We start from the raw sequence: 12,088 nt of genomic DNA, 5'->3' as shown, positions 1-12,088 counted from the left end.
GACACCCCAGGAAAAAGGGACAAAAGGGGGTTCAGAGAGCAGCAGTTGGAAATCGGGGCCAACGTCCCCAACAGAGCGCAGTGGGGAGGAAGGGCGCCAGGTATCGGGATCCGGCGGCTCGCCGCAGGGGGGAGGGCATGAGTCAGGAGTGGCCACACCTCCATCGGGGAGCGAAGGAACGGTCAAGCGGAAAGTGGGAGGTTGGGCACGCGCGCCAAGTTCAAATGCACAGGAAGGCGGCAGAGTAAGCAGCCCGGAAAGGGAGCCAGGTCCTAAAGCCCGCCGCAAGGAGACAGAAGGGTCCGGGGGGTCAGCGTCAGAAGAGTCCAGGAAGGAAGAGACCACGGGGGGCAGAGGGACCCAGAGAAGGAGGGGAAGGCGGAAAAGGTGGAGTAAGGCGAGGTTATTAAGTTGGTGTACAGGAGGCGGGGACTCAGACGGAGCTTCGCCGGTCTAGCTGATAAGACGTAGGGCTGTCTGTGGCAGTTTGAAATTGGAAACTGTAACTCAATAAAGACTTTTATAAAGTGAACGCTGGCTAGCGTGCTCCTCTGTGAGCTAGGATCTGGAAGCAGCCCTGACACGTATGTAACCTGAGGTACCACTGTATCAACACAAGTATAGCTCCTCTTTATACTGGGACCACTAAGTATGTTCACATGCTCACTGAAATTGTCGAGGGACAATGCCTAAACTCTCTTATTTTCTTTTGATATCTCTCTCTGTTGGGATAGGTCTTGGACTTCATACTTGCTTGTTTCTTTGGTTATATGATTAATGAATGACTGCTCTAAGTTCCCAAGTTTTTATTTCCTACTTAGATGTTGTTGGTAGTCGGGTGCTGTAGAAATTCATTGATTAATAAATGACCTTCCAACACTGTCCGCTGCTCTGTGATTATCAACCATCTAGAGAAGGTTGTTTGAAATTACAAAGGAGAATCTATTTTCAAAATGCATGTCTAATGAACCTTTGGCCTTTACAAACAGAGCATCACATTTTAGAAGGGAGGAGTACAAACCCTGATCTCCTCCTCCAGAAAGTTGCCAGTTCAAAATAAATACTGGACAACTAATTATCAAAAAGACCTTGACAAGTTGGCAGACGCTCAAAGAAATGAAACAAAATATGATGAGTCCAGATAGATTAGTTTGTGAGGAGTCATTAAAATACTTAATTATATGTAACATGGCTGAAGCATAATGAAAGATGGAGAAGATAATAATCTACAAGTACTTGGAGGTTATAGATACCAAGGAGACAAAGTTGCATAAAACATTAAAAAAGGACTGAATGTTAATATCATTTCAGCTGATTTCCACTTTGAAGGAAAGTTAGGGCAGCCTTGAAAATGAGTTGTAGGCTTATCTTTGTTTCTGCATAGCACCCTCTGCCATAAATCGGCAGAATAAATTGTTAAAATAGACTGCATCACTCCAGGCTGCAGACAGGGAACTTCTATGCTGACACCCGAAACACAATGGTACAGCCCACAAAAACTGGTGCCACTTGAATCACTTGATTATATAAACTGGCTTAGCATTCAACAGAAGCAAGTGGAAAAGCTTTTCCTGGAATATACTACCAAACATCAGAAAAATAACATCTTGGATGCATTCTAATATTGTATGTACAGCTGCTTTGTTTGCTTGAGAAAACACTAAAAAAGCAACTCTAAACTTGGACACTGAGCTTTGCTAAGGAAATTGCTGGTTTAAATCTTTCCTCTATCATTATCACAAATGGTGACTTCGGCCAACCCACTCTCAGGTAAGTTCCCACATACAATATGGGGATACAAAATGGTGGCCTATTTTATAGTGTCAGTTTGTTCCTGAAATGATCAAGTTGTTTAACTGGATATCCTCAAAGATCTCAGATTCACACACAAGAAAACTCAAATGTTGAGCCTTATAACACCTTTGAACTAAAAGCTGAGAAAGCTATGATGGAAAATCACAGGGTATGCATCAGCCTTGCAAGAAGAAGAAGAAGAAGAAGAAGAAGAAGAAGAAGAAGAGGAGGAGGAGGAGGAGGAGGAGGAGGAGTTTGAATTTGATATCCCGCCTTTCACTCCCTATAAGGAGTCTCAAAGTGGCTAACATTCTCCTTTCCCTTCCTCCCCCACAACAAACATTCTGTGAGGTGAGTGGGGCTGAGAGACTTCAAAGAAGTGTGACTAGCCCAAGGTCACCCAGCAGCTGCATGTGGAGGAGCGGAGATGCAAACCCGGTTCCCCAGATTACAAGACTACCGCTCATAACCAGTACACCACACTGGCTCTCTGTTGAGGATCTACCCGAAGAAGAAAAAGAAGAAGAAGAAGAAGAAGAAGAAGAAGAAGAAGAAGAAGAAGAAGAAGAAGAAGAAGAAGAAGAAGCAGCAGCAGCAGCAGCAGCAGCAGCAGCGGAGGAGGAGGAGTAGGAGTTTGAATTTGATATCCCGCCTTTCACTCCCTATAAGGAGTCTCAAAGTGGCTAACATTCTCCTTTCCCTTCCTCCCCCACAACAAACATTCTGTGAGGTGAGTGGGGCTGAGAGACTTCAAAGAAGTGTGACTAGCCCAAGGTCACCCAGCAGATGCATGTGGAGGAGCGGAGATGCAAACCTGGTTCCCCAGATTACAAGACTACCGCTCTTAACCAGTACACCACACTGGCTCTCTGTTGAGAATCTACCCGAAGAAGAAGAAGAAGAAGAAGAAGAAGAAGAAGAAGAAGAAGAAGAAGAAGGCAGATGACAGATATTCAAAAGTTCAAAGAAGATGTACTGTGAGGAATGTGACAATCAGACAGCTTGCCCAGATGTTGGGACCCAGAGGCGCTTCAGTGGAATAACAAAGTAACTGTACAAGGACAAGAGAATCCAAACCAAATATCCATCATGTCCTGACAGACAAACAGGCTGGTGTTGATCTGAACAATTTTTATGCAGTGAACATAATGAGATCAACAGAGGGGGATAGCTATAAGAGGGGAAACTAACCTGAACTGCAACTGTAGCCCTTGAGTGACACCTCTGTGCCTGAAGAAAATATAGGCATGGCTACTGAATGCCTGGCCAGCATTCACTCAACATGCCAAGCCTATGGGCGGGGGCACCGCCAAGGAACCGCTAGCCAATGGCTTTGGAAGGTGGCTTAAAATTGCCTTACCCCAATAATCTCTCAGGAGTTAAATCAACCCTTCCTTACATTCTATCACTTGCCCCAACTAAATGTTAATGAGTCAAATTCAAGGGCAAAGACTCTCCACCCATCTCTACAGACTCCCAACAGTGTGAACTAGGCGAAAGAAGAAGATTCCCAATGCCAATCAGGGGCTCCCCCTCTCGGCAAAAATCCTGCCTAGAATCAGTTTTCTCTCAGGCAGATGTTTTTGCCATCTTCTGTTATCTGATATTTTTGAACTGCAGGGGAGCGAAGGTGTTGTATAAAAAAGGTAAAGGACCCCTGGATGGTTAAGTCCAGTCAAAGGCAACTATGGGGTTGCGGCGCTCGTCTCGCCTTCAGGCTGAGGGAGCTGGCGTTTGTCCACAGGCAGCTTTCCGGGTCATATGGCCAGCAATACTAAACCGCTACCAGCGCACGGAGGACCATGACAAATGCCAGAGCGCACGGAAACACTATTTACCTTCCCAATGCAGTTGTACCTATTTATCTATTTGCACTGGTATGCTTTTGAACTGCTAGATTGCCAGGAGCTGGGACAGAGCGACGGGAGCTCACTCCATCATGGGGATTAGAACCGCCAGCCTTCCGATCATCAAGCCCAAGAGGCTTAGTGGTTTACAGTGGGCAGTAGTCTGTTTCTTGCTGCCACTCACATCATTTTTTTTGGACTTTTTCCACCTTCCTGATTCTTCATGAAATACTGCCGAATACACTGTACAAGCTAGGGCATGTGACACAAGTGCAGTTCTACAGGACTGGAAGTATGAAATGCACTGTTATGTACTGAGTTGAATAGGATCCAAACTGCAGCAGTCTGATTGGTCCTAGAACAATAGGATCCAAATTGCAGCAGTCTGATTGGTCCTAGAACAATGCAGCAGCATGATTGGTTGGCAGGAACCACCCAATCATGCTCCAGATATAAGTGAATCCACAACCTGATTGGCTTACAGTAGAATTCCAGAATTAGCCAATCATGTGCAGCCCATTGTGTAAATAATGTATATAAAGCAGATACTTTGAGGGGACTTTCATTCATTCCTCCTCACCACTATGAGCTGAATAAAGAGCATGAAATCACTTTGCGACTCTGAGTGTATTTCATGCACACACACACACACACACACACACAAGTATTGGAGACAAAATGAAGTCTTCAGCAAGGAATGTAGCACCAAGGTTCTAAGGAAATGGATCCATAATTTATAAAATGAAAAACTGTTGCCACCAGCATCAGATGGTTTAATCTTAGGAACTGTAAATTGGCTTTCAGAAACTGACTGGAGGGAGAAAGCTGGCTGATAACTTGAAATTAGATCTATTATCAAGGCCTACGGTGTGACTTTAGCAAAAAAAAACTGTCCAGAGTAAGTAGTAAAATTTCAAAATCAATATGTCATGAGACAAGCAGCCAGTGATGCTCGCTAGAGAGAGTGACAATGCAATCAGATTCTTATTTATTTCATGAAATTCAGCCTGTAATGAAAGAGCAGCTGCTTTTCACGCAAACTTAAAAACAAATAGGCAATAGCCACAGCAGGAGAAGAGGTACAGGACATCAGCACTCACTTTCAGAAAGGAAGATGAAAGTCTATCGAGCTTGGAGGGCTTATTTGCCTCTGGTTTTTCTTCTTTGCAGCTTGTGCACATCCTTCTTTTGAGTGTTTTCCAGAATTCAGTGCCATTCTGCAGATGAGGCTTTACCAGCACTGAGTATGGCTTACGTTTGCTTCACAAATCTTGGCAACTCTGCTTCTCTTAATGCATAATAAAATGGCAATAGTCCCCTGAGTCAGAAATCATGCTTTTTTAACTTCCCTCCTCCTGCTTATTATTGTGTCTTTGGCTCATCTTTCTTCCGTAGCGTTTCACATTTGTTCTTGTCGGGTCTCATCATTGTGCTTTCTGCATTTCTCTCTCTCTCTCTCTTTTCTTTTTGGCAAAGCTATTTAACTGCTTATTTAACTTATATGCAGAATTCACCAAGCGAAAGGCTGAACTGGATAAATCCCAAGCCAGAATTAAGATTGCTCGTAGAAATATCAACAACCTCAGTTATGCAGATGACACAACTTTGATGGCAGAAAGTGAGGAGGAATTAAAGAACCTCTTAATGAGGGTGAAAGAGGAGAGTGCAAAATATGGTCTGAAGCTCAACATCAAAAAAACGAAGATCATGGCCACTGGTCCCATCACTTCCTGGCAAATAGAAGGGGAAGAAATGGAGGCAGTGAGAGATTTTACTTTCTTGGCCTGCATGATCACTGCAGATGGTGACAGCAGCCACAAAATTAAAAGACGCCTGCTTCTTGGGAGAAAAGCAATGACAAACCTAGGCAGCATCTTAAAAAGCAGAGACATCGCCTTGCCAACAAAGACCCGTACAGTTAAAGCTATGGTTTTCCCAGCAGTGATGTATGGAAGTGAGAGCTGGACCATTAAAAAGGCTGATCGCCAAAGATTGGATGCTTTGGAATTATGGTGCTGGGGGAGACTCTTGAGAGTCCCATGGACTGCAAGAAGATCAAACCTATCCATTCTTAAGGAAATCAGCCCTGAGTGCTCACTGGAAGGACAGATCCTGAAGCTGAGGCTCCAATACTTTGGCCATCTCATGAGAAGAGAAGACTCCCTGGAAAGACCCTGATGTTGGGAAAGATTGAGGGCACAAGGAGAAGGGGATGGCAGAGAACGAGATGGTTGGACAGTGCTCTCGAAGCTACTAACATGAGTTTGACCAAACTGTGAGAGGCAGTGGAAGACGGGAGTGCCTGGAATGCTCTGGTCCATGGTGTCACAAAGAGTCAGACACAACTAAACGACTAAACAAATTAAACCTTTGGCTTGTCTTCTACATGCTTTGCCATCCTTCCCTGTTTTATAGCACCTGCAAATTTTATACATGCATCTGAGTCACCATTTCTATACTGCTTTTTGAACTACATACAAGCTGCAACAACAGAAAATACAAAATAAAATGTGTTGTGATTTTTTAATTACTTCATATTTGATTAGAAACCATAAAATTATATATAAAATATATCAACTGGACTTCAAAACTTCCAGACCATTTCTGGGTCCAAGTCAAAGTGCTGGTACCCATCTATAAGATCCTAAATGGCTTGGGCCAAAGTTACCAGAAAGATCAGCAGCTCCCATATACACAAACACATTCCTAGAATTTCAAGTTTATCAGAGGCCCTTTTTTTCAGGTTCCCCAGTCTACAGTGGTGAAGAGGTGGTTACTCATAAGTGGGTCTTTTAAAATTATGTGTTTTGCCCTTGGAACAGGTAATTTCTGCTGTGTTTTTGACAGGGCCGTCATAAGCATATCCGGCGCTGTGGTGCAAAGATCCTTCCAGTCCCCCCCCCCCAGCAACTCCAAAACAATGAAGGGGGCAATGGAAAATGTCCTCTGCCTCCCCCACCACCCCAATCCCTGGCGTGGTGGCGGCAATCAAGCAGGAAAATGTGCTGGCGGACATGCTCTCTGGCATCAGGGCGCCTGAGAAGGCAGACCGGGAAGACTGCGCACTGACTTTCACCAGGAAGCAGGAGGAGGACAATGACCGGGAGCAGGGCCATATTTAGTAGATGCAGAGGCTTGGGAGGGAAGCTGCACGCCCGCCAACCATATAGTTGGTGGGGTGCAGCTGGTGGATGTGCAGGGAAAGGGGAGGCTGCCGGCAAACCGCACAGCTCCCCCACTCGCTAGGGCGCCCCTGAGAGGCCGGCACCCTGGCGCAACGAACCACTAACACCAATAGGAAAGACGGTTCTGGTTTTTAAATATTGCTGCTTGCAGAGGTGGGCTTTGGGCTTTTAAATTTCAGCCATGCCCTTTGTGATGCTAAAATCCAGTGCCTCATGCCTCATGCATTCTGTTCCACAACATTGTTTTGTCGCACCCGGTGGCATGGTGTGGAGTGCGACTGCACCAGTCATACACAAACACACACACACACACAAAAACCTATCTCTGCTTTTTGTGCTAGTTTTTAAGCAGCAAATTGAGTTATATTAATATTCTAATTGCATTTTGGTTGAAGTCAGTGTGAAACACCCAGGTCACTTTCTTGATTGTGCAGTCGTTCAAATGTTCCAAATCAATAAGCAAACAAACACAGACAGAATTAGAGCCTAGGAGTAGAAAACAAAGGGAGTATTTGCAGAACACTTTTTCTCTAACAATGTGGAAGATAATGTAGAGAATAGTCTTACAGCAAGAACTGCTGGGAGAAGCTAGTTAAGCTCCAGCATATCTCCAGCTGAGCTGAGAGGTTGCTTGTGTAGCTGGGCCAGACCAGCTTGTTGCAGATATTAATATCGCACAGTTTGAAGTTACTGGATGCATGAAAAACGACTCATTTTGAAAGTGAAGCATTATCCAGACCCATGAAACTATTAATCAAATTTTACAAGCAGAACTCTTCAAAATGAAACAGAAATTTCAAATTATACATCCAAAAATATCCATATAATGTCTTGTGCTATCCAGCACAAGCTCAGCATGTTACAAAATAAGAAATAATCCAAAAAGACCTATAAGCAAAGGTCTCTCTCTCTTTAACAGCATGCATTCCAGCCTTAGAATGTTTACACTCCCTTCAGGAGAGCTTCGTTTACATCTTCACTCCATTGAGTTTGGGAGACAAAGACACTCCCTTCAAAATGGAGATTTGCAACTCAATACCTTCATCACATGACCAAAGGTTACAACACTTACATGTTAGCTAACAAAGAACAAAAATTAATTTAGTTAATCATTAACCCTGCAAGAGTTCTTGGGGGGTGGGAACTACTGTGGAAAAAAACCCAATGTTAGCAATCCACATTTAGCCATTTTCCATTTTAAATCTTCATTAATATACATACATTTTTCATTTCTGTGTGAATTAAATCAGTTATACTTAACGCAGTTTACAACCCTCATCCCCGGCTCAGCTGGAGATTTGCCAACAGGTCTACCCCATCCTGGCTTAGCCAGGTCCCAGAGATGGGAGGAGCAGGGATGAGGAACCTAGCCGGGATCCTAAACTCATTCAGCCTGGCCACATAACCAGACAACACAGTGTAAGTTAAGCTGGCAAAAACTGTAACTCAAACACTAAAGACTTGTTTGCCAGGCTTAGATTGTTTCAGTCAGCAGTAGACCCACTGCTGAGCAGGGTCTGGATTGGGTGTAACTTTATGTCAACTTAGCTTACACCAGCTTGCTCCACATGTATAGGATTGCTTCATAAAGAAAACAAATCCAGGATCCTGATTTTAACTGTGGACTTCAGGCCCTGAGTGCATTGCATGGCTAGGGCAGAAACTTGCAGCATGGAAGTACATTGTCTTTTGGGAACAAGTTCACATCTATCCTGAGGAGCAGAAATAATTTTGCAGAAAATTGAAGACCAACTCAGTAGTCATACATGTTCCACTTAAATTCAGCCCCCACGTTGACTGTGTGCATTGTATTTTATGCTTACTTTGAATGGTGAGTTTGTCCCCAGTTTGCTACATCCTGAAAGTTTTATAGAAGCTATGCAGGGTTTTCAATTAATCCTTTGGATGCAATACTGAAGAGAACGAGGATGTCATTTATGGCACCAAATCCTTTGCAGAGACTTTGAGTAAAATTGACTGCCTATATTTGTTGAGGAAGGAGGCCAAGTAAGCTTCTGGTTGTTGAAATTGTTCCAATGTCATCATGCTGCCAACGCCTGGGAGTCAAAATGTGTTCAGTGAATACTGTGAGTGTACATATATGTCTTCTTTTATGAGCAAATGATGGTGTCAAGCTGCAGGTTTTCAGAAATGCATAAGACACCATTGACTATATTTCCAGTTCATATTACAGATGTTAATCTGAGGGTTTATGCAATCTACACTGACAAACAAGGTCAACCCTACCATCGGGCGAAATGATGGTTTTGAGTGTTGTGAAATGACAACACAAAATAGTAATAAAATTGTGGTCAGCATCTGTCCGTCTCGAGAGTCAATAGAGTGTGACTCTGGGGTGAAGCCAAACCACTGTGTTAGCAGCAATGAAGTGACCACCCCAGGGTGCAAGCTTGGGCAGTGTGTATGGATGTCCAGGGCTGCCCAAATGCCCAGACCCCTTCTCAGCCTTGCTGATATGGTCCAAAGGAAAGCAGAGCAATACATTTGGCACCAGCTTGGTGGCAGGAGTTGCCATAAGAAGGCATCATCCAACCATTTTAGGGATTCCACTCTGGATTTGTGTAGGGTTTACTCCTTTGCCATTTCTTCTGCCAAAGATATATTGCAAGGCAATATGGAGGTTTACGATCAGGGGTACCATCCCAGGTTGAATAGCCCCATCTGCTCCTCACTTCCCTTTACAGCACATCCAGAAACCACCTTCCTGACTGTTGGACCCACTCTTGGTCTTGTCTCCTCAATCCACTGGAGCCTATCTTCACATACAGGGAAAGCCCCTAAGTCACCAAGGATTTGAGACCCATTAGCAGCCCTAACCTGGTTTAGCCAGACAGTTAGAGCAATTCCTAGGCTGTGGCTGCTGTTGCATGCTGACAACCTCTAGGATCCACAGGTGAGAGCTGAGCACACATTGGGGACCAAAGATGGACAGACTACCCCAGAAGGAGCATGGCATGTCCTCCTCCAGAGGTACTAACCCTCCCTCAGTACTCCATTCCTATTATTATTATTATTATTATTATTATTATTATTATTATTATGGCATCTGAGGACAGAAGACCTCTTTCCTGGGTAATGGAGAGAGGTGCTTCTGTCCTCAGATGCCAAAATAACTTGCTATTCTTTCCCAGGCAGAAAAAAATAAAACCATTGAAAATACCATACCAATCACAATGTGGTGGAACCAGATTTCATTCCAAAAGCCACATCCAGAATTCCAATCCAGATTCCACCTGATATGGAATACATCGGCATTATTAGTACCTGGTGCATTCACCACTTTCACTCTTTGAAGTATCCTCCAAAGTACACAGTAGCTTAATTTCCACTCATCATGTTACAGTAGGTGTTTAAGCCAGTGGCCAGCTATTTCCATCACCTTTCTGCCACATAGGGCTGGCCCCTAAAACTGTGTTTCACAAATGCACCAGTAATTCAGGATTTAAAAGGGAACAATGATGTCGGTGCACTGAAAAACGCTCCTGCTTTCTGTTAAATTTTACCTTCATTGCACCACTAATTCTAGTTTGGGAAGTAAACACATAACCTGGATTACTAATGTGCTGACAAGAATTCTACTTTATCAGTAAGGCACCAGAAGGAGCAACAGGAATAAGCTTTGCTGAAGGAACCACAGTAACGCATAAATCTGCCTTAACATGACACATTTCCATCCTTATTCCCCATCAGTGCACTGGCCTTGTTTCCTCTTCTGATGGCACCGAATGGAGATTGCTGCAGAGTAACAGCAAAAGTTTAAAAATACATTCTTTCCTGGACAGAACTGCCTGCAATAAAAAGTGGGGGGAGGGGGTACAAGATCAATACCACCCTTCTTTGGACTTAAATATTGTGTTAAGCTAGCACATTATTATAATCTTATATGAAGTAAATTCACATTACCTTTTGACTTCTGAAAAGAAAGTCTTGGCTTGCAACTTTTCAGATCTCTTGGTTCAAATGGATTTATCCAAAGCAGATAGATAAAACTTCTAGAATTCTGCCAAGTTTTCTGTACTATACCAAAAGGGCAATTCTTTGATGTGTAACCTTCTCCTAACTGTTTTAGCTGATTTCTTTTCTTCTTCTCTTTTTTAAAGCTAGAGCTAGCACGGTATAAAATTGTATTTTCCGTCTTTAAAACATAATTTCATTCATTGGGCATTTCCCCAAAAGACTCAGCTCTAAAAGGAAACACCAACAGGTACACTGGCAACCTACTGACTCCAGTGGCCAAACACCAGAAAATCTACATGAACACGAAAGCTCATACCAGTAATAAACTTAGTTGGTCTCTAAGGTGCTACTGGAAGGAATTTTTAGGAAATATTAGCAAAAGACAATTGTGAAGACTAAAGGACAGGGTCTGAACTGGGTGTCAGTGCCCTTCATTTCTAGCTAAAGCTAAGCAGTTGGCCAATAGATACATCATGTCATTTGACTTCCAGCCTTCCCCCAAATATATATATATTTAATGTTGTCCTTGTCTTGCACAGATAAACTATTCAACTTGTAGTGTTCCCACAGCTAATAAACACACATGAATTGTGTGTGAGAGAGAAAGCCAGCAACCTTGTATGCAGCATTATTAATTTTTATGAGTTAGGGATTCATCAACTCTTACAAATTAGATACTTTTTATGAATTAAGTATTTGTATGTTTTGGTGTAGATTCCAACTGGCAATGCCTGTGTTTATCTCTAGAGGGCTACAAGTCCTGTTGATCTGCTTAAGCAAAGCAGAAAGAATCCCTGAAATAATCACACAAGACAGAAGCTTTAGGAACACATGGAGCTGCCTTCTGAGACCACGGTTCACCTGGCTTAGTATTGTCCACACTAGTTGGCAGTGGCTATCCAAGTTTCAGACAAGAGTCTTTCCCAGCCCTCCCTTGGAGCTTCTGCATGCCATGCAGGTGTTCCTGCACCAACTTTAGAGCAATGACAAAAATTGATTTGAAAGTGATATTGGTATAAAGTTGGTTGGCATGATCGAGGAACGCTCTAGCCTTACAGCAAGGTGTTTTTGTTTGTTTGTTTGTTTGTTGTTCTTGGTTATTTTTTACATTTTCCTAGAAAACCCTAAGTATTTACAGAGTTCAGTGCAGTTCCATCACTGCGCTCTTTGTGCATTAAGCCCTGAAACCCACCCCCTATAGAAATAAAGACATGATGGACACAGAATTTAGTTTAAAGGTTAATGGGCAAAATTTAGGCCACAACTTTATTAAATGGACAAGTA

At 43.2% G+C, this 12,088-nt stretch overlaps 1 protein-coding gene across 1 annotated transcript; it reads left to right on the top strand.

The window, feature by feature from the left end:
• Positions 1-1,722: 1,722 nt before the first annotated feature.
• Positions 1,723-6,499, top strand: LOC308588518 (uncharacterized protein; the record flags this gene model as incomplete). The annotated part of the gene is made up of 3 exons (XM_081196926.1): positions 1,723-1,770; positions 5,149-5,492; positions 6,464-6,499. The coding sequence occupies exons 1-3, from the start codon at positions 1,743-1,745 to the stop codon at positions 6,497-6,499; spliced, it is 408 nt and encodes a 135-aa protein (XP_081053052.1). The 5' UTR covers positions 1,723-1,742.
• Positions 6,500-12,088: the final 5,589 nt, after the last annotated feature.

The sequence above is a fragment of the Podarcis bocagei genome (genome assembly GCF_964188305.1).
Source record: "Podarcis bocagei genome assembly, chromosome: 6".
NCBI lineage: Eukaryota > Metazoa > Chordata > Lepidosauria > Squamata > Lacertidae > Podarcis > Podarcis bocagei.
The sequence above is the reverse complement of the archived record's forward strand: the minus strand, read 5'-3'. Positions and strand labels throughout refer to the sequence as shown.